At 41.5% G+C, this 25955-nt stretch overlaps 1 protein-coding gene across 10 annotated transcripts in view; it reads right to left on the minus strand.

Moving 5' to 3' along the window:
• Positions 1–25955, minus strand: part of CTBP1 (C-terminal binding protein 1) — a 300829-nt gene that overhangs the window by 43422 nt on the left and 231452 nt on the right. For 6 of the 10 annotated variants that reach the window (XM_019552701.1, XM_019552692.1, XM_019552691.1 and 3 more), the window contains exon 2: positions 14872–15026. In XM_019552701.1, the coding sequence (XP_019408246.1) occupies positions 14872–15026 (155 nt within the window). Of the gene's footprint in view, positions 1–14871; positions 15027–18865; positions 19083–20650; positions 20741–25955 lie in introns of those variants that run through there. The other 4 variants (XM_019552697.1, XM_019552696.1, XM_019552695.1 and 1 more) reach the window with 3 other exon arrangements.

Below are 25955 nucleotides of genomic sequence, written 5' to 3' on the forward strand. Positions count from 1 at the left end.
ACTGTGATCCTAGACACAAAGGATTATAACTTCATGTTGAAGATGAACACTTGGAACAAGACAAAAAAATATAGGGATAATATGCAAATAAATAGATGGCACTGAAGCAAATTTTCATGAATTAAATATTTTTTAAAATATCTTTTGGCATTTCAGCAGGTCTTGCTAGAGTGGTAACTTCTCCAGCTTCAGGCTGACTGAGAATGAATGGGGTATTAGAACAGGGGACAAATTGACTGATGTTACACTATTTGAAATGAGCAAGGACTGCAATAAAATACAGACACAAAATGCAGACCATGATTCTGCAGAAACATATAACCATAAAGAGACTTGTTGATCTCAGTGTATAGGTATGTCCTGTGGGGATGACAACCTTCCTACAGGCGCCCTTTACTCGCGAGTGGAAGAGAATTAAAGTACTGTAAAGTAAGGATTTTGCTTCTTGCTTCCCTTCTCAGACTCATCAGGACAGCTGTGTGATACAGGAAGGCCATCCTTTGATAGATCAAAGGATGCTGCTGCCCTACTGGCCCAGCCCCAGCTCCAGCCCCTGTCCAAGGGCTCAAAGGGAATGTGGGAAAGGCACTGACTCAAGCTGCAGTTGGGTGTGGGGGGATCCCCAAGGAGAGGGATGCTGAGCCCAGAGCTCCTACCCCATGGGGACCATCCCTGGTATGACTGCAGGGCACCTCACTGAGCAAGTGGCAACCCCTGTGCCATCCTGCTCCCACAGCCCACCCCCTGTCCTGCTGACAGCCACCCAAGACCTGAGTCAGCACAGCTGGGGGTGGTATGTCCACCCCACACTGCCACTGCCTGACCTGGCTAGCCCTGAGCCCTACCCTCCGCCAGCAGCTACCTGTCAGTGGCAAGCAACCCAACTCCGACAAGACCCGGTCACAGGGCACCGGGGGGCCACTACCAATGGCAAGAGGGGGTGGGGGAGTAGAGGTAGTGGGAGTGCTCCCACTCTGTTGCAGTGTGCATGCCCGCCCTGGGGAAGCATCTATTTTGCTCTCTCGATCTAAACTTTGGGCGCTTAGAATAAAGCGTGAAACAAATTGCTTCTGCGTTGGGCTTTCTGAACGTTTGTTCTTAGCCTTAGAGTGCATCTGGCTTATGTTGGAGTGGCTTTGAGGGCCACAACTGAAGCCTGTGGTGTCCACAGATTGGACCTGCCATATTATAGCATTTGGTCCTGATCACGCTGTTGTCTGACATCCCGAGGAGGTTGCAGTCTTTCATCAGAAGCTCAGAAGTAAGGAGCAGTCCTCACTTTATTGAACAGGTGACCTAATGCTTAAGCCAGTCATCCCTGTGTGTATTTATGTAGTTGCCATATTGCGACAGCAGCAATGTAACAAAAACAGGTGGGCAAGTGACATCTTTTGGTGTTTTGCTTTTAATGTTCAGGACTCTTACAGAGCTATGGGCAATTCAAGAAGGAAATGAAAATGTCAATACTATGTACTGTTTCGCACCAGCTTATTTTGATGTCAGCACTCCCTACGCCTCGCATGCTAAAAGATTAAATTACGTCCAAAAGCAAAAAGAAAAGCTAAGAACTGAATTTAGAAAAAGAAATCCCATGCTAATGAGAGTTAATAAAACCCGGTGGTGAATGCAGGCCTTTATCTGAATTAAAAAAAAAAAATCAGTTGAAATAGATGCAAACAGTATTATTATTAAGGGAAAAAAGGCATGGACTAATGAAGGCTTTTATGCTTTGTTTTGAAAAAAAGGGGGACAGAAATGACATTTAATGAATTGCTCAGCCATTACTGAAGTTCCTTGAATGTATAAAAAGAAGTAAAAAAAAAAAAAAAAAAAAGGTTACAAAATACAGCAGGAACAAAACTTTGTTTTGTATCTTTAAATTCTTGTAAAAATGGTATTATAATCCAACATAAATGCTTTAGGTTCTAGCAAACAAAATAACCTTTGGCAAAAAACAGCTATGCGTAGAGATGACTAATTTATTGATCATATTTGATAACATGCATCTGTAAAGTATCATAGGTAGCGTGTCGATGGGTATATTAGAAATAGATAGAACTGTATGAAATAAATTTGTATTTGAATTTTTTGCAGGACAGAGGGGAAGAGTTGTACTTCCGGTTAAAGGCATCTCCAAGGCTAATAATATTCTATCTGAAGAATATTAACTTCATCTAAAGTAGTGTAACATGTAATACTAGCAGTGTCACACAAGACAGGCTGATGTAATTTTATGCCAAAAATATCAGCTAGTGTCAATTTGCACAAGCTGTACAAGATATATATATATAAAAATAAAATACAAACTGGAATCTCAGGTTAGCTCGAAAATATGACTGAGAAATTTTTTTTTTTGCATTCTAATAATGGGCTCATTTACTTCATAAACCCAAACTTGGTAGAAATATTTTTGTTTTTTATATTCAAAGAAAATGGATATAAAAAATGACCCAAATGAAATTGGCACAAATGGTCCCATTCACTTACACAGTCTTTCTTGCTTTTGTCAAACATTTTGCACTGCTCCTGTGCTTTTCAGATGAACAGGGTTTGTAAATGAGCAGCTATAGGCCCTTGGTAGGCTTCTTTCTCTTGTTGCTTACCCTCCAACATGGGGCCAATGTTCCTTTCATTTTTGGCAGTTGCCATACCCAATTTGGACCCTTTAAGAAGCTGCAGCAAACTGCCTCCTTCAAAGTCATTCCTCCATGGACTGGCTGACACGGTTTGCAGAACTGTGCAGTCTTCCCACTCCCCCTCCTCATAAGACTGCACAACTTTCAAAATATTCTAAGTCCCCTGGGTGTTAAGGGAACCTATACCACAAAAATAGGAGACCAGACCAAAAATTACCTGGTTTTAAAGACCTCACCAAATGTTATCTGCCTTTCTTTTCAGTTCTCCCAGTTCTTCTCATTAGGGTGAAATTACACATCACACTTGGACCATGTTAATGTGTGGAATGTGAAGTGGGGTTAAAATTAGAATGCGCTGAGACCAGACACAAGTTAAAGGTTAATACCACTTCTTGTCTGCATACCTCTGACTTGCCACTACAGTGCTGGCGAGTAGTGGTGTGGCTAGGAACCAGGATATCTGGGCTCTATGCCGGCTCTGGATGGGAACGGTGTGTACTGGGATGCCAGAGAGCTGCAAATTGCTCATTTCATCTCCATGAAGCAGACCGAAGTTGCCCTAACATAAGCTAGGTAGCATATCCCGGAGTTAACCCTTGCCTGAAGTGGTATAATTGAGACACTCACAGGGCTCTTAGCTTGAATTAAAGAGCTTTAACGTGCAGATGCTCATGTAATAAGTGCTTTTAGTATGGACTAACTGTAGCGTGTCACTTTGTCCTAACTGTACTTTGTCTTGGACTATCCCAGGCTTTCTAGATAACAGTGGCTGACCACCACCCTAATAGCTGCATATTCTAAATTTTGGGGGGTGGACGATATAATTTAAAGCTTCCAATTTATCCTCTGCTCTCCGCCCCGCCCAATAAATAAATAAATTTAAAAAAATCAAACAGCCTTAACAATGTGTCCAAAGCCCCAAACAGTCTGGCTGTGAGCAGCATTCAGGACATCATGGAAACCACAGCCTTGTTTTTCTTTTCTGGTCTTCTTAAATTATACCCCACTGGGTTTCTGCTAAGAGGGCCTGGTTCAAAGCTTACTCAAGTCAGCGAGAAGATTGCTCTCCAATGGGTTCTGGATCAGAGCCAAAATGCAGATGCAGAAAACAGTCTGCTGGGCTCTGTCAAGCAATTAAGAACTTCATTGGAGCCATGTTGCAGGAATAAGAGAAGTTCCTCTAAAAAAGAAAACAAAAGGATGATACATGATTTTAAAACAGCTCGAGACTATTCGATATTCTTTGGGAGAGAGACCAGCAGCGTTTAAAAAAAATACTGTAAAAGCAATACTGAAGAGTCATGTGCGTCACTTGGCCCTATAGACTGTAATTATGCTCCAGAAGCTTTCTTGGCCCACTAGGCTGATGCGGTATTGTTAATAGACAATATGCTAAAGGTTTATCAGTGGATGTCAGGGATTTTGCAAAGAAAATAAGGGAGACATTAGAAATACCACATTTCCCAGCCCCTGCCCTTGTTATTTGAGGCATTCAGTATATTTATACTAAAGCTATTTGACTTTGTATATGACTTGTGCATTTGTTTTTTGTAAGCTTCAATTAACTCAAAATTTCCAAGCTACAATTTGTAATGTATGACATGCCTGCAAATGATTCTTTGCTGATGCATAAAGCAACTGTAATGTCCCACAGAGTGGTGCAATGGCTCTAAATAAAACCAACGCTGCACAAACTAAAAAGGAAATACTGCTCACTCAGGCTGCACCTGATAGGTCACTAAAAACCTGTTAGTCTGAGCTGTCCTTTTATGGCTCCAGTTTCTGTATAAGGTCTCTGCAGTGAGTTTCACTGCCAATAATGCACTTGCCCAGTGATTCAACTTTATGCAGTAAGAGCCCAACCCAATGCCTGGTGATTTTTATCGACTCCAGTGGCACTAAATCAGAGCTAAATACTGTTACATTACATTTGGACTATATGGACATACATAAACATTACATATGCTGTTACATAAAACACTGAAATAAAGGTATCTTCTTCAGGCTCTTGTGTTTACAGCACAATAAAGATTTAGACTTTCTCTGCATTTCTAAAATCAATGTGGCAGCTTCTCTCTCTTTTTTTTTTTTAGAAGAAAACCTAGCCTATAACTAAGGCACTTTTTCAATCCCAGCACTAATTGACAATTACATGCAACAGCTTTATTACAACAGTCCATCTTAGGTCACAGTCTCTTACTACAGTGCTTCCTACTAAAGGGTTTAAAATAAAAAGTGTACTCAGCTGTTTTCAAGCTTCACAGTTTCTATGCATAGATTCACTTGTGTTTTCTATTAATACATCCAGAATTATTTAACATTTAAATTCCATCTATTAGAAATGTAAGATGGATTGAAACCATTCTCACTGGCAGATATATAATACCATGAACGTCAGTGACAATAATGTAACAACACGCTGAGCACCAACTTAAAAAAAATAAGAAATAGGGGGATGCAGGAGAGAGAAACTGTTAATAATCACCCGCATTTTTTGAGCACTAGTGATTCTTCATGAGGTCTGGTACTGAAAGACGCAGTGAGATGCACACTGATAACCAGCTACATTATATACTCTAAACTGTCTCTAAGACTGATAGGCTGCTTTGGGGGCATAGCAGCACCTGAAGAGATTTTGCTTTCTATAGTGTATAAATTCTGGCAGCCTGCTCTGATGCGTAATGGTACACTAGACATGCAAGTCCGACATGGCTGGCACAGGGCTCACCGACTACTGGGCTGTATTAGCCATTGTATTAAATAATCGGGTACCTCCTGGTTAATTTTTTTATAATCTTATTAGATTTACTGACAGCTTTTTATTATTTAAAAACTGTCATGAAGAACCAGACACAAAGCCCACTGAAGTCAATTCATAGGTTCCCTTTAAGTTCAGCAGGTTTTGGATGAGTTCCTAGGTAAAAATTCTCTGGGGATTATGAATTTATGAGAGGGAGGAGGAAGGATTACTTCTCAAACCCCACACTCCAAGATTTTGATTCTGAAGTACATTTATAATGCTGCATCTATTACATTAAGGTGCACAATAGTGGATGTTACAAGTGTAGTATTATAGCTTCACTGAGCAAGCAGAGAGAAGATGCTGAAGCTGGAGCGCAGGTCTTTTATTCAAAACACAAATGAGAGATATAAAGAGGATATCAAAGACATTAGAGAACAAAAGTAGAAACCACTAGTTCTTTGTTTATTTCTTAATTTTGGTTTTGTTCTGTTATGAAAATTTTCCTCTAAGGTAATTTTAGTTTGACTCATAATGATTAGAAAATATCATTTTAAAAAAGTTCTACACAGAAAAATACTCATTAAGAATGCTGGAGTCTTATAACATGGAATTCAAACTAAAAAATAAGCTTTTAAGCTTCTTGAACTTTTAACTTAAAGCAAAAATATGGAAATAAAACATCCCTGTAAAACTGATTTTGTTTTGTTCTTTTGACAGGGACAGTGAGATTTAGCAGATGCTTTCCAGTGGAATCCATTTAATCCATTTTGATGTTTGGAATATGTGTCATGGGATATTATATAGTCGCTTTTTCAACTGAGCATCCAAATCCTAGTAATTTCTTTTCTGTGAGCATAGGTGTTGGAAGGTAAATCAAAGATAAGTTATTTGACTCTTAGCATGGTATTCCAGGTACTGAAGCACTGCAAAATTCAGTAGCCAACTCATTTGGTAGTAAAACACATGACAATGCATAGGTAAAAGAAATTTAAATACACTGGAGGGAAGGGCTAGGATTCAGAGAGACCTTGAAAATTGGATAACTGGACCAAAAGAAATCTCATGAGGTTCAATAAGGACAAATACAAAGTCCTGCACTTAGGATGGAACAATCCCTTGCAGAGGTACAGGCTTGTGACCAGCTGGCTAAGCAGCAGCTCTGCAAAAAAAGGACCTGGGGATTACAGTAGATCAGTGGATATGTGTACCCCCGGGGGTGCTTTGAAAGATCTCAGGGGGTACACACAGGTGGGTGGGGATGGAGCGCCTCCACCTCATAGGAGCAGGGCCAAGGTGGGACAAGGGCAGTGGCGCCCCGCTGCAGGCTGAACAGGTGCCAGCCAACTGCAGGGCGAGAAGCTTGCATGCAGCCACTGCCACCACTGCCATCCATCACCCTGCACCACTGCTCCATGTGCAGCTGCTGCAATGCCCCCCAGCTTCACAACCAGCTGCTACTACCTAACCCACCAACCTTCCTCCTCGACAGGCCACCAGGGGTAAACTGCTCAAAAAAGGTTGAAAATCCTTGTGGTACACAATAAGATGAAAATGAAGATGAAGATGAGCCAATAGGGTGCCTTTGTTGTGAAGGCTAACAGCATTCTGGGCTGCATTGCCAGCAGATTGAGGGAAGTGATTTATTTCCCTCTAATTAGCACTGATGAGGCCACATCTTCAGTACTGTGTCCAGTTTTGCACCCCCCCCCCCATAGAAATATGTGGACAAATTGGAGAGGGCAATGAAAATGGTTAGGGGCTAGGGTGCATGACTTTGGAGAGTCTGAGGGAACTGGGCTTAGTCTGGAGAAGGGGGGATTTAATAACAGCCTTCAACTACATAAAGGGTGCTTAGAAAAGATGGACTGTTCTCAGTGGCGAAGATGGCAGAACAAGGAGCAATGGTTTCAAGTTGCAGCAAGGGAAGTTTAGGTTAGACATTAGGAAAGACTCTCACAGGGAAGGTAGTAAAGCACTGGAGGAGGTTGCCCAGAGAGGTAGGGGAATCTCCGTCCTTGGAGGATTTTAAGACCCAGCTAGACAAATCCTTGGCTGGGATGATCTAGCTGGGGATGGTCCTGCTTTGAGCACGGGGTTGGACTAGAATAGATGATCTCCTGGGGTCCATTCCAACTCTAATTTTCTATGATTCTGTGCAACTTAAAGTTACACCACTCCAGAGCAGGCTTATCTCTGATTCATGCTACCCAGCTTCTGTAACACTAAGGTGTAGCCAACTCTATGCTATACCTCAGTGTAAACTCCTCACCTGTCCCTCCTGCCCTGATGGCCTAGATCAGGCCCACTGCACCCCGCTTGCTCACAGCAGCCCAGATCCCCTCCCACTGCCCCCGTCCCCTCTGCTTACTTGTGGCTGCCCAGGATTAACCTGCCTGCTCAGCCACAGCCCTTGCTACTCTCAGCCCCAGAAGAGCATCAGCAGCTGGGCAGGTAGCATTAATCCTTCCCTGCCTGCTCCCTGGGACAGATAGCCAGGCAGCCAAAAGTAGGTGGGGGCACAGCAGGGGGCAGGATGGAAATCTGAGGGCCTGGAGGGGAGCCCCGGGTGCATGTGGGGGTGGGGGTGGGGGGCAGTTCTTACTTTTCAGTCCTCCAAGCCCCTGCTGGCCTGAAATGTCACCGTACCAAACTCGAGCTGGGTCTCCCCAGCTAAATGCAAAATGTAAATAATCTAAGCCCCAGTTATCACATTTTCCACCTTACTTGATTCAAAAGGCACTTAGGCCTAGATCTTATTCTACCTTTTAAACATCAAAGGCTTTTGGCTCCACTTGTCCCAACAATACACTTCTAGCTCAAGGTACAATCTTACTCTACCCGTGTAAGCACTGGTGCACTATGCCAATGTGCTGCCTAGTGCACCCCATCATGCCAGGATCCAGCCGGATCCTGCCAGCTAAGATGGTAGGCATCCTGTTGGGTCTAATCCCTCAGAGGAGAGAGGTCCACCTGAACCACTGCTTCTGACAGCAGCATTCCCTTCTAGAAGCGGGGCGCTAATGCCACTAGTATCCAACTGTTGCCCAGTAACATAGTGGTTAATGCACTCCCAGGGAGCAGAGCACCTGAATACTAAGCACCTCTCAGACTTAGCGTTTAACTTGGCTATGGAGCAGGCAAGGCTGAAGGCAAAATAATCAGCAGGGATCAGCATCCCAAACTCTCTTCCAATCATTTTGCTTACCTTCCCTGTCTGTCTTCATTGTAAAAGCCCAGATTCGTGCTTAGATTCTATTTCCTGCACAACCTCTTAAGTCCTTCTCTTTCAGCCTTTCTCCTTCTCATCCATCTCAACTAAAATGCTGCAACTCCAATTAAGATTTTATTGTGTCTCTGCAGAATCCCTCTCAAGGCTCCTCACCTTCTTGCTCAAGGCTCCACAACAGCTTGCCTCTCATATTTTAGCTCTTATTTCTCCCTACTCACCCTTTTATGCCTTGTTCTTTCCCTTATCTTGTCCATCCACATTTAATCCCATGCCTTTTTATGCTGCTCCTACACAACTTCCCTATACTGTGTGAGCCAGTCAACTGCAATCTCCTCTTTCAAATCCCTCTTCAAATCTCCAGTCTTTTCACTTAGCACCTCAGTGGCAAAAGGCATCTACTCCTGCTTTTATATTAGATCCCATTTTAAGAAAGCTTTTAAGACCAAAAAAAGAAGTACTTGAAACAGAAACGAATGTCATGTTCTGCTTTCAATAAAGAAAAAGAGTTTTTCTGACATCAGCAAATTCTCCTTAGCTCCTTGGTTTTCTAGCATGTCTTTCTCTCATTCTCCTTCCTCCTATCTTCAAGTGGTCTCTTGTAAATACCTATATTCATTCAGTATCAGGATAATACCATATTTTTACATATACCATGCCTTGAGCATAATATGAACCCTATTTGTTCAAGGCCCCATGATTTAAAAAAAAAATCTTACCATGAAGTCCAGGTATGGGTAAGTAAGTACCGGTGCTCTGGTATTGCGGGCTGGAGCCTGGGAGCTGTACATTATGGCTGAGGGCTTGGAGGCTCGGGGCTGCACGCCAGGGCTGGGGGCTTGGAAGTGATGTGCTGGATATGAGGACTTGGGAACCAGGGGCCGCGTGGTGGGGCTAGAGCTGGGGCTGCATGATGGTGCCGGGCCCAATCTGACTGTGAAGGTGGTAAGGCAGTGCAATGGAACTGGAGCTAGGGCAGAGCCTGGCTTCAGGGCCAGTGTGTAGCGTTGGCCAGGCAGGATCCAACCCTCCATACTGTCTCCAGAGCTGCTGCAGCCAGCCCCTTCCTAGCCAACCCTGCTCACTGGCTCCAGAGCCACATGCTGGGCCCAACCCAGACCCTTCCCAGACCGGTGTGCCAGTTCCAACCCAGCACACGGCTCCAGAACCAGTGTGCAGCCCTCCCAGCCCCCCGCCCCAACCTGATTTGGCATTTGATACAAGAGGGAGCTCCCCTGGGTCCAGACATTTGGTGGCAGGGGAGCCATGGCAATTAATGCTGCCATCAGTCTGCCCCCCTGTTGCCAAATGTCCAGATCCTGGGGACCCTTCCTTCCATATTATGCACACCCCAATTTTCTGCAGCTGGCTTGGGGAAAAAGGTGCAGGTTATATGTGAGAAAATATGGTATAAATGGGAAATTTTGAACAACCAAATAACTTGCAGGCCCGTGACAGATGGCATGTTATATAGCCAGAAATATGCATCCACTAAGTGCTGAACATTACATTATTTAAAATAGACAACTAACTTATAATGTTCATTTTTGCAACTGTTGAAGACAGTAATACGGTGCATTATTTCTGTATAACGTCCAGCTCCAATCACAGACCAGGATGTCATTGGGACAATAACAATACCCACAATTAATAAAATAGCAATAGCAGCACCATATCTTTATACATAATGTTAATCCCTTTCTAACATTGCATAGGTGCAAATTTCATTTTTTTAAAAAACATTGTGGGACAATGTTTTGGCTGTAAAGCACCATGCACAAACATGAGGCAACAACAGTAATAACACTGACATTTTTAGGGTATCAAGAGCAAATTAGATGCTTATCTTGCTGGGATCCTATGACCCCAGCTGACTTCCTGCCCTTTGGGCGGGGGGCTGGACTCGATGATCTTCTGAGGTCCCTTCCAGCCCAAATGTCTATGAAATCTATGAAATCTATAACACTCAGGTGCTGGGCACCCTAATATCTCACTACAATAGATAGGAATTACACTCAGTACCTTAAAGGACTGGGCTCTTACTGAGTGATACAATTCATCTCAGTGGTGCTACCATGCCAAGAATTGAGATTTGTTACAACAGTTCATTATGTGATGCTGAATACTTCAAAACCACAAATTTGAACTTTGACCTTTCCGTCACCGGTCACTAAAAGGCCATTAGAGCTCCTTATCAGATTTCGGCCATTTGAGTGCTCCTTTCAAGCTACAATTTGAAACAAGTGCCCCTTTGAGCACTTTAAGATCTGGAATGTCCCTCCCTCATGGATCACTGATTGGAAAAAAATTAATTTGGTATTTCTCAGACCCCCCCCATATTGGGTAGAAGACCTCCAATTTGCAGGTATAAGAAGTCAACAATATTTGACTGGATTTCAATATAGGAAACACTGGAAAGTCTGCATAGTGCAGGTGCCAACACTAACAGTCAAGTCTACCTAATGTGTGGAGTGGTGGTATCTAATAATAATTACATCTGAAGTATATGTTCTTTGCCATCACATATGCTTCTAGTGTCTTATATGTCTTATAAGATCCAGCTTTTAGCTCCAGTAACTTTCTCTATGATGACTGTTTAAAATAGAACAATAAAATATTTACAGTATATTTTTCTGCATTTCTCTCAAATCAGACAATGCAAACACAACAGTAAATCTTACATCTGTTTATAGCCCGTTTCTAGTTCAATAACTGTTTTAAAACATTATGTTGACATGTCTGTGTTGCAAACGCTGAAGGGAAACATTTGTTTCAAGCGTAATTAAAAAGGAATCACAAAGCCGAGCACTTCAGTGAGTTCTTTGCATCTGTATTCCTAGACACAGACCAAGACAAATCTCTCAATTGGATCACAGATAGACACAGGAGGGACACCAGCCCACCAACTGCTAGTGCAGACTTAATGAAGGGGCACTTGGAGGGGCTGGATGTGTTCAAATCAGCAGGCCCAGATGATCTTCATCCAAGGGTGCTGAAGGAATTGGCTGGTGTCGTAGCAGAACCACTGGCTTGGCTGTTTCAGCACTCGTGGTGCTCCAGTCAGGTCCCAAAGGATTGGAAAAAGGCCAATGTGGTCCTTATTTTCAATAAGGGGAGGAGGGAGAAGCCAGGAAACTATAGGCCAGTTAGGCTCACCTCTCTCCTTGGGAAAACTGTGGAAAAAATCATTAAGGATCACATTTGTGGGAGCCCAGCAGGAGAAATAATGCTGAAAGGAAATCAGTACGGATTCACTGCCGGCAGATCCTGCCTGACTAACCTTGTTTCTTTTTATGACCAGATCACAAAATGCATAGACGCAGGAGTCGAAGTAGATGTCATCTACCTAGACTTTAAGAAGGCTTTCGATATGGTATCTCATTCTGTTCTTGTAAATAAACTGACAGGCTGTGATGTAGATAATTACACGGTTAGGTGGTGGGTGGCAAACTGGTTTAGGGTTTGCACCCAGACAGTGGTGGTGGATGGGTCAATGTCGACCTGAAAGGATGTGGGCAGTGAAGGCCTGCAAGACTCAGTCCTTGGACTGGTGCTATTCAATGTCTTTATCAGTGACTTGTATGCAGGCATGGAGAGCACCCTGTACAAGTTCACAGACTATACCAAATTATGGGGCAAAGTCAACACATCAGAGGGTAGGAAACAGATCCAGGCGGATCTGAACAGATTGGAAAAATGGGCAGAACAAAATAGGATGCAGTTCAACAATGACAAGTGCAAAGTGCTAGACCTGGGCAAAAAGAAGCACTAATACATGTACGGGCTGGGGAATGACCTTCTCAGCAGCACAGCAGTAGAAAGGGATCTTGGAGTCCTAGGTGACTCCAAGATGAACACGAGTTGTCAATGTGCCCAAGCGATCAACAAGGGTAACCGCACTTTATCATGCATTAGCAGATACATGGCAACTAGGTCCAGGAAGGTGATGCTTCCCCACTATGTGGTACTGATTAGGCTGCAGTTGGAGTACTGCATCCAGTTTTGGGCGTTGCACTTCAAGGGGGATGCAGAGAATCTTGAGTGGGTCCAGAGGAGGCCACTCATATGGTCAGAGACCCTACAAGGAGAGACTGAGAGACCTAGATCTCTTTAGTGTTCGCAAGGGAAGGCTGAGAGGTGATCTTGTGGCTGCCTATAAATTCCTCAGGGGAAGGCAGCAGAGAATAGAGATGCTCTATTTACTAGGGCACCCTCTGGAGTAACTAGGAACAATGGCCACAAATTGACAGACAGCAGATTTAGGTTGGACGTTAGAAAAAACTTCACAGTAAGGGTTGCCAGAATCTGTAATGAGCTTCCAAAGGAAGTGGTGCTCTCTCCTACCTCGGGGGTCTTCAAGAGGAGACCAGACAAGCACCTACCTAGGGTCGTCTGACCCCAGCGCTCTTTCCTGCCCAGGACAGGGGGTCAGACTCGATGACCTACTGAGTTCCCTTCTGACCCTAGCATCTATGAATCATTTCTCTTCGTCTCAGTTTACGTCATCCTATTGTGAAAGATCCAAAGCTTGTGATCTAACATACATTTCAGGACATGTCTGAGTTGATATGAACGGAGATTTCTTCCAAAAAGTCATTGATTCTTTAAAATGTACGGAGAAAGAGATTTGGATCAGGTCTATAATTTTGCCAGTGATGCCCTTAACTAATCATTCACATCTCTCTTTAAAAGGAAGGTCCTACAGAAGTACAGTTTTTTTTTTAATTGCTTGTATTCTGTGGGGAAATGATATATATTCTGAAGAAAGAAGCACACGGAGGAGAGACTCCTTTCTTTAGTTTTTCCCTGCTTCCTACTCCCCACATGAAAGTTATTTTATAGCTAAGAAAACAAAGAAAACTTGAGTTACAGGATCTATGGCAACAATGATGGTGCAGAAAAACTCTCCAAGATGAATCTCGATAATGGTTCTAACAATCACTGACTCCAATACAAGTTGCTGTTAGACAGGAAGTCCAGGGATCTACATCAGATATCACAGAAGAACTATATGTAGTACTTGAGAAGTATGTACTTATTCCTTTGGTTGAACATTTCCCCTAAAACACAATGAGAATGAGGAATTCCTAGTGTGCAAAACAGCTAGCACACGATCTGTCCTTTGGCTTCTCTCTAACCTCCCCCCACCCCAACTTTTAGGTTGTTTTAAAATTTTTCTTGACACATTCTACATTTCAAGAGCTTAAAATAACAAAGGCTCCTTTTCAGAATAAATATCCTGTTTCTAAATGCATTTTGATCATACTAGAACAATGCTGAAGAGAAGAAAGGGGCCATATAAAATAACCTCATTCACTTAAAAAGCTGACAGGAAATGATTACTTTTACTTTCAAGCAGCTATTTTTAACATAAAACTATCTGAGAAAGGATTAGGCTTTTCATCATAGAAATACGCCAACCTTTAAAATGTTTATTAGTGCTATATTTTATAAAAATGTAAAGAGTAAATAAAATTAATAGCTTAAACTGTTACGGGCTCAGTCTACTGCAGAGCACTTGAAAAGGAGCCATTAGCTGTTACAAGCCTAAAGGTTAAAGTAAATAGCGTGGGACAAGTCGAACAATGCACTGGGAGACAGCAAAAATATTGGTGCAATTTAGTAAGTAGCCATAACATTTGGGCCACATTTAGCTTTGAAAAGCTTCCGGATGCACAATCATAGCAGCGGATACAGGCACTTACTTGTGCCAATCTCACCTGGCCATCAAGCTAGCATTTGTGTCTACCTTAGCCTCCCACTGTATCTCTCTGATCTTCAGGGAGGATGAGATTCTCTCATAGCTTATTGCCCCCTCCCTGGTCCTCCTCAACTGCTACCTATTACTAGTCAATGATCAGCTACTTTCCTCCCCTTATCCTTCAGAGCCTGGGTTCCAAATCTGAGGGCTCAGTGCATTGTGGGGAATATTGCTCCTTAAGTCCCCAATACAGCCAACATAAAAACCAATACTTGGCTTTTCATCAAAAGAGTTTACTATAAACTTTTCAAATCACTGTCTCTGAGCTAATGCAGTTGTCTACAAATGCAGTTCTGCGCTCTATGCAGCAGGTCAGAGCTAGGATCACACTATATAGAAATGCATCTCTAGAAAGATATTTTTGTCCCATTTCCCATCCATCTGAAATTTGCCTAACTACTTTTGAAGCTGGATATCTTGAAGAGTTAACCAATATACTGTTTAGACGAGTGTACTGTTAAAATGGACTAGGCGTTTTAATCGCGCTGTTATTCCGTAGCATTACCTTTTCATGAATTTCTTGCGTGGACTGAGCATCACAAAATGCCACTGTGGCAACATCCTTCAAAATAGGCATTTCTACTGTGCAGTCCCTGCCATCCAGCAACGCTACCAAAGGGCGCGGGTGCATGGGCCCATTCATGATCGGAGGTCGAATGCCTGTGATGCAACAGAGACAAAAAATAGTATTTTACATCAACATAATACATTTTACAAAAAGCAGATTCAAGTATCTCTCTGTGTTTGTCTGGTGGAAGAAAAAAGATTTCAAGATGTAAAATAGGAATTGATCTTTTTCTTGGTCAAACACTATAATAAAGAAGATAAGACAGCGCTTAGAAGCAATCACCTGCTTGGTTTGTGCTTATGCATTTGTAGGACAGCTAGAAAATGCGCTGTCATAGGGCAGATTCAAGATCTGATACTGAATTGCTGAAAACAGCGAAGGCGTGCATTCATTTGATGAGGTGAGGATCCTACAGCAGTACTGAGTAGCATCCCGTCCAGGATTTGTATTCTGACGAGATTCCACATCTTTGCAACCGCAAGACAGGACGAGTAAAATACTCTGTGGGCCTCACAGAGTAGAAATTATGGGATATGGTGAGGGTTGTTGTTTACATGTATACAGATAATGATGATCTGCTGAGACTAAAATCGCATTTAAAAATAATGACTGCAATCATGTTTGATTTGCTGAAGATCCAGTGTCAAAGTTCACTGGCTCAGAACTGACCTAAAGGCTTCTTAAGTTTACAGAATTCATAAACTTCCTCAGTATGACTTTATGCAAATTCGAGGATCCATACTCCCCCATCTCTCACCATATAAATCCAGGATCTTTACCTTGGAACAACCAGATGATAACAGACAAATGATACATGTTGAATACAGTAGGAAAAAAGAGTGAATTGTACAGGCGCTATTTTTAAGAGTCCAGATAGTTATGTATAATTTTCAAGAGAATGTTTATGAAACACAATGAAAATGCTTTGAGATGATCTTTCCAATTGTACTGAAATTATAACTACGCAAACATAATTGAGGGAATTGCATGAACTGCTGCATTTATAGAACAGACATACAAAATTACTTTTCCAAAGATAAAAATATAAGGAAGGAACTGGGGGTTCCTCCTACAATATGAAATGTTTCAAGCAGAAGCAGGCCAGAAGTTCTCGATATATCTATTAACATCTCTCTGCATTTGTGTTGGTGTCAGTTTAAAATGCTCTGCAATTGTTTAATTTCAAACAAGTCAAATTAAACCTAACGTAAGAATGTGAAAGGACACGTAAGTCATCCACTCATGCATGGACTACCTGCATCACAGGACACGGGAGTTGAGCTAGAGAGGCGGGAGCAAGCCTTATTAAGTGGCTTTCTGCAAGTGACTGAAGAAAAGATGGCTCCTTGCTCTGTCCTGCAAGACTAGCTTGCCAAGGAAGCTAAGTTAGTGTGGAGATATGCCACTGGCCTGTACTCGGCAACCTCTACCCTGCAGAGTGGAGGTGGTTTATGGGGTTGGAGGAAACAATTAAGAGAATGTGACGAAGTCACAAGTGAGTCTCTGGCAGCTACATGTTACTCAGGGCACACAGTAAATAAACAGTATAGCTCTGTATGATTTAGTATTTAAACTATTTATGTGCTCATGAAACTTAACCTCTGAAGAAGAAACAGCTTAAAACAAAGACAGAATGTAAATCTATGCAATATGCAAACTATTCCAATACTCATGCTGTTTTAGAGCTTGATAGCTTGGAAGCCATCTAGAATATTTTCTAGATAGAATTTCAATCGAATTTTACTAGATTTTTTCAAATCTTCTATTCAGTAGAAAATAGCAAAAGGATCTTGCAAGCTTAAAGCAGAAGGGAATTAACACAAGGGAATTTTATTAACCCTAGTTCATCACCAAAAAGGATAATTTGATCCTTTTTCATTCTCTCCTAGTCCAGGTACGGACATTACTTTTACCACTACAAGTGACTGGAAACCAGTCTATACCTGCAACAGAACAGAAGTTCAGCACAACAAACTCGTCTATACCCATAAGAACAGAAGTTCAGCATAAATAGACTGGTTTAAAAATGGCCTAAGCTTTGCTAGTCTAAGATTCACTCCCCAACACCAAAGGGCTAAAGTGCGTTTCTTTTGCTACCAATCTAAACTACGCTGCTTACAGAAAATCGTGCAACTTAGACTGATGCCGCCTTGGGCTTTTCAAATGTCTGTATCTAGCCCCAGTGTCTTTCAAACAGACCGATCATGCTAGTGAACAAACACTGTGCTAATCATGAAACAACAGTCAGGCATTTCAGACGGTAAGGAATCCACCACCAATGCTTTCCCTGGATATGATGCTCATGGAAAGACATTTTGCTCTCAAGAAAAGGCCAAATATGTCAGCTCCCATTATGCACTGTATGCCTCCCCCTGTGGCAAGACAGCAGAAAATTTCAGAGTTCATTTCAATAACAAATACGTAACATCAGCAAAAAAAACGATGTTTGAAACAAACCTATGTTGTGTTGAGCTACCTTACAATAAAGTTCTGTATCACCTATAATGGACAGCAGGCTATCCTTGATTTTAGCAGTAGTTCTTAATGTATCACATGCAAGTACATGATAAAATACACAGTGTATTAATATACAGTTTATAACACCACCATATTATTACCATTACCAGCTAATTACTGTTGCTTTTTCATGGGAACTTATTTGTACAGCTGTTACACATTTTTCCAGGACTCAGGAATGCCCTCAAAATAAAGCGCCTTACAGACAGAAGCTAAGGGGCAAGAAACATAAAATACAATTATACTTTGGAAGGTATAATTGTCAGTATGGCATGAGGTTCTACACAGAAGGAATTTCTTATGATCTATGCACAAAAAAAAAAGGACTTCTCCCCCCACCCCACCCCGACTGGCAGTGCAGCACTCCCAGAGAGAGAGACCAAGTGGATTCTTTGTAGCTCCTTGCCAGAAATAAATATGAAACTGTAACATTGATACCAAAACAATGGACAGTGAAAAAAACCAGTATAATGCAAGTCACTCCCCTGAGCTGCTTTAGTTTTGCAATACTAACGTGAAAGCACAAAATAGAGACAAGTCCTTGGTTTTGCTTTCATTTATGTCACTCTATCTTTGTGGAGATTAACTCAGTTACTCCTAGTTAAAATTGATCTTAAGCGCTAGACCTGACACAGGCCCACTATATAAAAGGAAAGGCAATGATAATAACTGGAAGTTCACTTTTACCCTACAAAACCTCAGACTGGGTGTGCCCACTGGTGCCTTAAGAACGCAAACGTACCCGGTGACCTTGACCATGAAAAACACAGTTATTTCCTTTGCTTGCTAAAACCTCCCAAAGCTTCAGTCTAGATTTCCCATTGCAAAATGTTTCAGCCACAAAGGCCATATCACTGAAGTACGGATAATAACTCAACACTTAAGTAAATTTACAGTAACTTAATCACAGTGGCAGTACTTTTTTTAAGTTTACATTTGGAAAGACACAGTTTCACTATGAATCAGTCTTCTGAACAAGAAACTATTTCTTCTATAATGTGGGTACATTCAGTCTGTTTCTTATCTAGAAAGGTCACGGTGCACCACGTGTCTGGTTTCTACAGCAAATCCTCCAAGTAGCAGGATACAGCAACGTGTACACAGGAGCAGTATTTTCCATGCTTGTGTTAACAGTAAAACATGCAATCCAATGTCAAAGGACAACAACTGTAGTCTAGATAAAATTGGATCCTGCAACTGCAAACACTAAACTCAGATTTAAGAGCCAATTCAGCTCAGCTGGCTTTCTAAAGAATGTGACAGATCATGGCACATTATATAAGTAAAAGAATATTAAAACCATCCATCCCCAGACCCCAGCACCTTTGAAATGCATTATGGAAAAAACTGAAACAAAACAAAAAAACAGATCTCAGTTTATCCTAGCTCCAAACTTTCAGGAACCCCTACCAACCTGACATTTCTTAATCTGAGCTTGATTTCCAGGGTCATGAATTCGATTTCTCAATGCTTTACAATCTTCAGTATTCTGAGGCAAAATAGCATCCTGTCACTCGATCCTCATTTCCATGTCTTTAATTTCTCTTGCGGCCTCCTGTAATCTCGAACCAAAGCTTTTTAACTTCTTATCCACTGCAACCTCTGTAGCCTGGATCGTGTTCAAATTTTTACTAAAAATTAAACACAAAAAATACATTAAAACAACATTAAGGGCCCGACTCTTGCTCACAAAAGCCAGGAAATTCAAAGTTAAAGCTTCTCACTGAATCCTTACCCTTTCCCCTTTCGTTGCAACTTTTCCATCACACCTGCTGGGCTGCTGTCGTCCATTAACATTCCACTGAACTCAATGGCATGTTAAGACATTCCCGGCGCGTTCGGCAGCACAGCAGGTGCATTGTGAATGTAACATACCTGGAATATTCGGCAGCAGTCATGTGGCAAACTTTCTGCCTAGGTGCTGTGGGGATCTGAGGACAGTGTGTGATCTCCTGTGCCACTTGTGCTGGAAAAGCCAAGCACCCTTGTGTGCACTGGAGATGAAGTGAGAAGCCTTAACTCTGAGTTTGTTGGTTTTGGTGGTTATAAGCCATGCCCTTAATGTTATCTAAATGTATTTAAGTAAAAGATATGCCTGCTGGGGTTGTTTTGGGATTGATTGATTGATTTATTTATTTTTGCTAAGAGCACAATATTCAGTCGCATTGACACAGCAGATCAGCTGTCACTGGCTCATCAATACAGAAGATCATTGAGGCAATAGTTTCAGCACCATGACGTGCTACTGTGTCAAGTACCTTTCTAAAATAAAAGAGAAATCACACCATGAGATAATATGCATGCATCTGCCGGTGGCTATGCATAAAAAAGAGAAGCCATTGCATATAGGCACATAATCATGATTTTTTGATTTGGAAATTGGGAGGGTGACTTTTTAAAACCTAGCTCATTATGTAAAAATCATTAAAAAAAGCAAAGCCAGCTTTCAGTTAGATCATATGATAGGGGTCAACCTAATGCACAAGCACTGTGAGTGTCTACCTGGGACCTCTCACATGCTGGGGGATTAATGGCCTCATTGCCAGCTCCAGCACCAAGACTGGAGAGGAAGGCAGCTCTTGATCAATTTCCCTTATTCCTCCAGCAGCAGGTGCCCCTACAAATCATCACTCCAGTCCTGACACTAATCCAAATAAGTCATTTTAAAATAATTTTTAACTTAATAACGAGAAACCCAAATTTCTTAAACAAAAACCCCAACGAACATATGTAGCTACCACTGCTGTGGCCTAAGACTGCACAGCAAATTTCAGCGGAGGCATTTCTTTCAAATAACTTCAGCAAGAGGCAGACCTGCTCACTACAGGATGCTTAAAAGCAATATTCTCCTGGGTCCTTAGTAAACCTACCTGTATGCTAGGTACTGCTGCTTTATATTAATAATTTTCTTAGCAACTATCCTGCTTAAATGACCTACAACTAAAATAATCCTAATTTACAAATAACATAAAGAGAAGGTGTCAAAGCAGGCTGTCATGTCATTTGAAGCCATTATTCACTGACATCACAAAAAAAAATACCTGAGAGCAAGACCAGCTATTACTTAAGGTTAACAATATCCTTTTTCATTTGTCTGCCACCTCTTAGCATATTATAATCATGAACTTCTCGCAAATATAACATCATTGGTAAAATTAAAGGGACATTGTCAGGTTTGTAGGCCCAAAACTTGACCTACCTTTTATTTTCTTATATCTGTTTGCAAAGTCCATGTAATTCTTTAAATGTGTTTTTCTTTTTTCAAAACAAATGCTTCAATTCTTTTTTCTGAAAAATATATCAATGCCAAAAAGCACAAGACTCATGAGTAACCCTATAATGACAAACTCATATCCAAGTGAAATGGAGAGGAGGAACACTGAAACGGTGGCAGTTTTCATTTTTAAACTTCCAAAGGGTTATTATGAACAAGTTTGTAATGTTATTTCTAGTAAGTATGAAAATGCACTTGACAATGTCCTTTATTAATAATATTTCCTACAAAACTTCCCTTTTATAATAGGAGACAGAGTGGGTTCAGGTTTTCAAAATACAAAAAAAACAGCTATCATAAAAAAAAAAAACCCCTCGCAAATTCATGTCTCAGGAACAGCGTGTTTCTATCAGGCTGGATGTCAAGGTACCTGACACTATCATGTGTACACTGTTTTCCCTTCTGTTTTCACTTCACCTTTTCTTCATCTTCATCTGCACTATAAATACTTAGTGTAGGGAATGACTCTCCGTTATTTTGTCTCTGTTGTACCTAGCAGACTTTTAGATGTTCTAATAATAAGTCTTTAGTAACTACATTCCTTCCACTAAAACAAGTCAAAATACATCTGGCAATATAGCAACTACATTATTACAACCCATGTTTGCTAATATGCCAGTAGCACTCACTGTTACAATTACCTACATTAATAGCTTGTAGGAAAAATCAAAATTTTGGAATCAATTTTGGGGCTCGTTACTGTTACATCGTAGTTGACCAAGATGCTAAAGTAAATAGTAGAAGGTGCAGGGGTAAAAGGGTCAGACAAATGGCTCTAAGAGGATAAGAAGTTCTGGGTAACTTGCACCTTTGGGATGTGAAAATGAATGGCACTTATACAGCAGTGGTGCTATCTCAGTTTCATGGAAGCCAATGGCAAACTTTCCATTGACTGCAATCAGATTGTTATTTCTCAAGGCGCTAAAATTGGGGGCTGACCCTGTTAGGTAACACAGAGGATTATGTAGGGCAAGGTGGTAATGAGCCCTGCAAGTTTCCACTAGCTGGCAAATGGATTTCTCATTTCATCTGACAAAGTTGTCAGCTGTGACTGCTATACAAGAGGCCCGGGGGTGGCGTGAGGGGGCAGGAGGGGGACAGATGCATTTCAAATGTTACTGAAATCCAGGGGAACAATCCCATTGCCTTCAATGGACTTTACCGTTATGAAGAGGTGCTTAAGCATGTGCTCCGATTTAACCATTGAGCAGTCCCACTGAAATCTGTAAACTTCAGGTAAACACACGCTGAAATGCTTTGCTGGAGCAGGGCCTATGCGACGAGGAACAGTGGAAAATTAGGAGTGTGAGCACACTTCATGCTTTTTGTTTTGCAAAACTTGGGGGTGGGGGAAAATCAAGCTTCTTCCTTCTTTATAAGATACCAAGACAAAGTAAAGCTGTGGTCTCTGGAGCATTGCAGACTTGATGATGTGCAAAGCAGTCACACCTACTTATCACACACCCTCTTGTTAATGGCTTCATCTCCTATAGATCTCCTTTGCATTTATGTTATATTCATTCATTAAGATGCCAAATTAGTGCAAGTTTGCTGCTTCCTCCCAATCTATAATACCACCACTATTTTTGTCATGTGTAGTATATTTGAATGACTCCCAAGGAGCCACATGCTTCAGAAATGGGTTTTGCCCTACATAAAGCAGTCCTGCCAGTATTCAGTGAGGCAGTGTTAGATCCTAAAGGTGAAAGGGATCTAAAAGCAGGACTCTTAAGATACTGCTTACTTATATTTTCCTTTTGGACAGATATAAACAGAATGATTTAATTGTTATTTAAATAACCCACATTCTTCCCTGGTAACCATAACACTCGGATCTATTTGTGTTTCTCCATATTTAAATATGAAATACCCAGGATATCTCAGGTGTTGCAATCTGTTACTACACAGAAATGGTCACCACTGACTAGTACTGAATTGTAGAAAATATTTAGAAATTTTGTCTTTGTCTATCAAATGCTAGTGTCACTACGCAACATCTTCAAGCAAAGCTCCTAGGGTATATAAAAATGACTCCTTTAGCTGTTTGGTGTATTTTGAAACCCATAAGTAGAAGTAATGGTTATGTAAGTGGTAACAACGTGATCACCTGACAAAATAGTCTGTTCATTAAGCATTTACTTCAAACAACCACGTGAAATCCGGCTGGCAGCACCTGCACATCTGTCACAAAAATCACACAAGTTAAATGTCTTTGTGCTATAATGATATGCCTAGCATTAACTACAGCCTTTCAAAACAAAACTTAAAACAATATGAATCACACCTTTGTCATGTCAAATTAATAAATGGCAGTAAAGCAATGTGTGACCACAGAGAACAATTTAATGGTATGTTAAGATAAAATAAAAATGTTCAAGAATAATGGCATGAAATACATCTATCAAAGATGTAAGTAAAAGCCTGTTAAACTGTTGCCTACTATAGCAGATACCAAACACTACTGCCATTTTGAGAGGAGAGAAAAACAAGCCTTACTGAAGGCAAAACTGTTTCAAGGCCAGAACTTTTCATGGACACGCAGGAGTTTCAATGCCAAACCACATAAAAGAGTTCATTTGGTTTACAATAGTTTTAAATTTATTAAAGTGATAAGAGAAGGGAGGTGGACGCTGGAAACTTTAGGTATTTGTTAGTTTGAGATGTTGGATATTTGTGACCATAGCAGGAGTGAGGGATTCAATCTGCATAACTGTGGCTTTCCAAATGTGCTGCTATTTCCTCTGCTGCACATCAACTGCCCCCTTCTTGCTTTGATTTTACAAACTATGAGGATCAAGAAATGCCTGTTCACATTAATAACTGTTTTTGTTATGAAATGATATGAAAGCACAGTGTGCCCCACGCTGTGCAAGCACCAGATCTCAAGACAGTTCAGACAGCGCACCATTTACAATTGAGAAAGGAGACACTGGGTGTGTCTACGCATGCAATTAATGCAAAGGAATAAACTCTGGAGCAGTTTGATCTGTTGTAAACTGCTCCTGGGCACAGCACCTATGCTTGTGCATAGGACAGCAAAAATTTGAGCCAGGGCAGAGCAGGCCCAGGTTGGCAGGGAGTATGGGGGTCAGCTGCCTGCTCTAGGTGGTGGCATTGGGTGGTAGAGAGGTGGGTTGGGACATGAGGATACTGAAATGCAGAGATGTGTGGCTAAGTGACAGACAGGAGTCTGGCACCCAGCTAGCTAGGCTTACGGGGTGCAATTGTGGCCTGAGATCAGCATCTACATGTGCTTTAATTGCAGTTAAGTACGCCTCTGTAAGGCAGTACTGACTGCAACAGTATTATCGTATGGTGTTGTTAATAAACAATTAGTTTGTTGTGGCCTAATACTGTAGCACATGTAGACAGTGACACTTTACTACACCGCTAATGAATCTACTCCACAGTAAAGCATACGTGTAGATACATTCACAAAGTAGAAGACTTTAGTGGAACTGGCTGAAAATCTGTCCTCCAAAAGTCAAGAGGCATTGGGCCATGCAGGGAAAAAGCTTGTTTTAGATGATTTTTCCTTCCCTCGTTCAGAGCAATTAACTTCAAGTTCTTTAGTCTAGTAGACAACATCTTTGCATCATGTTCAGATATTACAAAGTTTTACAGATCAGCTGCACACCCCCTTTCCAGATGAAGTCAAAGATTGCTTTTCTTCTTCCTATTGTTTGTAACTTTAAGGCCAGATTGTAGCTGAACTTGCACGGGTACAGACAGAAGACGAGCAGAAAGTGCAAGGAATGCTTTGTCTACACGTCTGCCCAGGGGCTGGCCTTAATGAACTTGGGTGTCACGGAGCCTTGAACATAAATAACACTGGTACAACTACCAGTCCTCTCAAACAGTGGCATGGAGTGAGATCATAATCACAGCTCTGACTGGCCAGAAGAGGATGTCTAGACACAGAGGCCTTCTCTCTCTAGAAGCAGTGGACATGTTCCCTCTGAGCCCTAGGGGGAATTTGGGTTAAACATGCCAGCTTTTGACTTGCATGGGCTGTGGCTGAAGCCACAATTTAATTTATAGTTAGCAAGAAGCAGTGCTGATAAACGTACATATTTTGGTCTGGGTAGATGTGATATCTTTTATTAGACCAACTGAGTAGAAAAAGGTTGGAAAAAGGTTATTTGCAAGCTTTTGGGTACAATCTTGCAAAGAACTTTTTTCCAACTACTCAGTTGGTCTTAACAAAAGACATCGCATCTACCCAAAGAACCTTGTCTGCTTATGTCCTTAGACCAACAAGACTACAACCAAAAACCCAGCCCCATATTTTGCTCTGTATTTCGTAGCCATGTAACTTAACCATCAAAGGACTTTAAAATTACATCATACTGTACATAGCAGCCTTTTTAGTTTTACTTTCCACTGTCGCTGCCAGTCAGTTTCTAATTACTACTGAATCAAAAGTCCCCAAGTAAGAGTTCAATAGTTAAATTTAAGAACACTGCTGCATCACCCAAAACCAGCCCAAAGATGCAACAAAGGTAAGTGTTATATTCCTCATGCATAGTTGCTGTCACTTATCTATAAGATGGGTACCTCTGTAGTTGGCGCAGGAATGGCAATAAAAAACCCCCAAAACACAGCAAACTACTTCATTTTACTTCATTTTACAATGAAACTGAGTTTATAGAGTACATGGTGGGAAGTGCACTTCATGATGGTGGTACTCGGGGAAGTGGGTGTAACTTTCCTCTGTATAAAGGTTATACACAACTCCTACCGCCATGAACTAGGAAAACAATATGTTTCGACAATTGTACTAAGAGGACAATGATTAACCCTCCTAGTCATTCCAGCAACAATTTGTATCATGTCAAGACATATCAAGGCACTTTTTAAAAGGGGGGCTCAATGTTTCTGGGCATCCGAAACTCAGGAAATGGAACTTTTCACCTCTGAGTCTGTGGTTTAACTGCCCTGGGCTAGTAATGTACAGTTGTGCTTCTGAAATGAAATGTTCTCCTTCTCCCTCATCGCAGCTATCCATATCACAGAAAAAGCCAGCACCACTTTTCCTGCCATATCACCACAACTGGAACCTCTTGTTGGGATTTTCATAAGGAATGAAGGGGCCAGAAAGTCAATGCAGCCTTTCATAGATTTCATAGACATTAGGGCTGGAAGGGACCTCGGGAGATCATTGAGTCCAGCCCCCTGCCCAAAGGGCAGGAAGTCAGCTGGGGTCATAGGATCCCAGCAAGATAAGCAT

The sequence above is a fragment of the Crocodylus porosus genome, unplaced genomic scaffold (assembly GCF_001723895.1).
Source record: "Crocodylus porosus isolate Cpor-Errol unplaced genomic scaffold, CroPor_comp1, whole genome shotgun sequence".
Classification (NCBI taxonomy): domain Eukaryota; kingdom Metazoa; phylum Chordata; order Crocodylia; family Crocodylidae; genus Crocodylus; species Crocodylus porosus.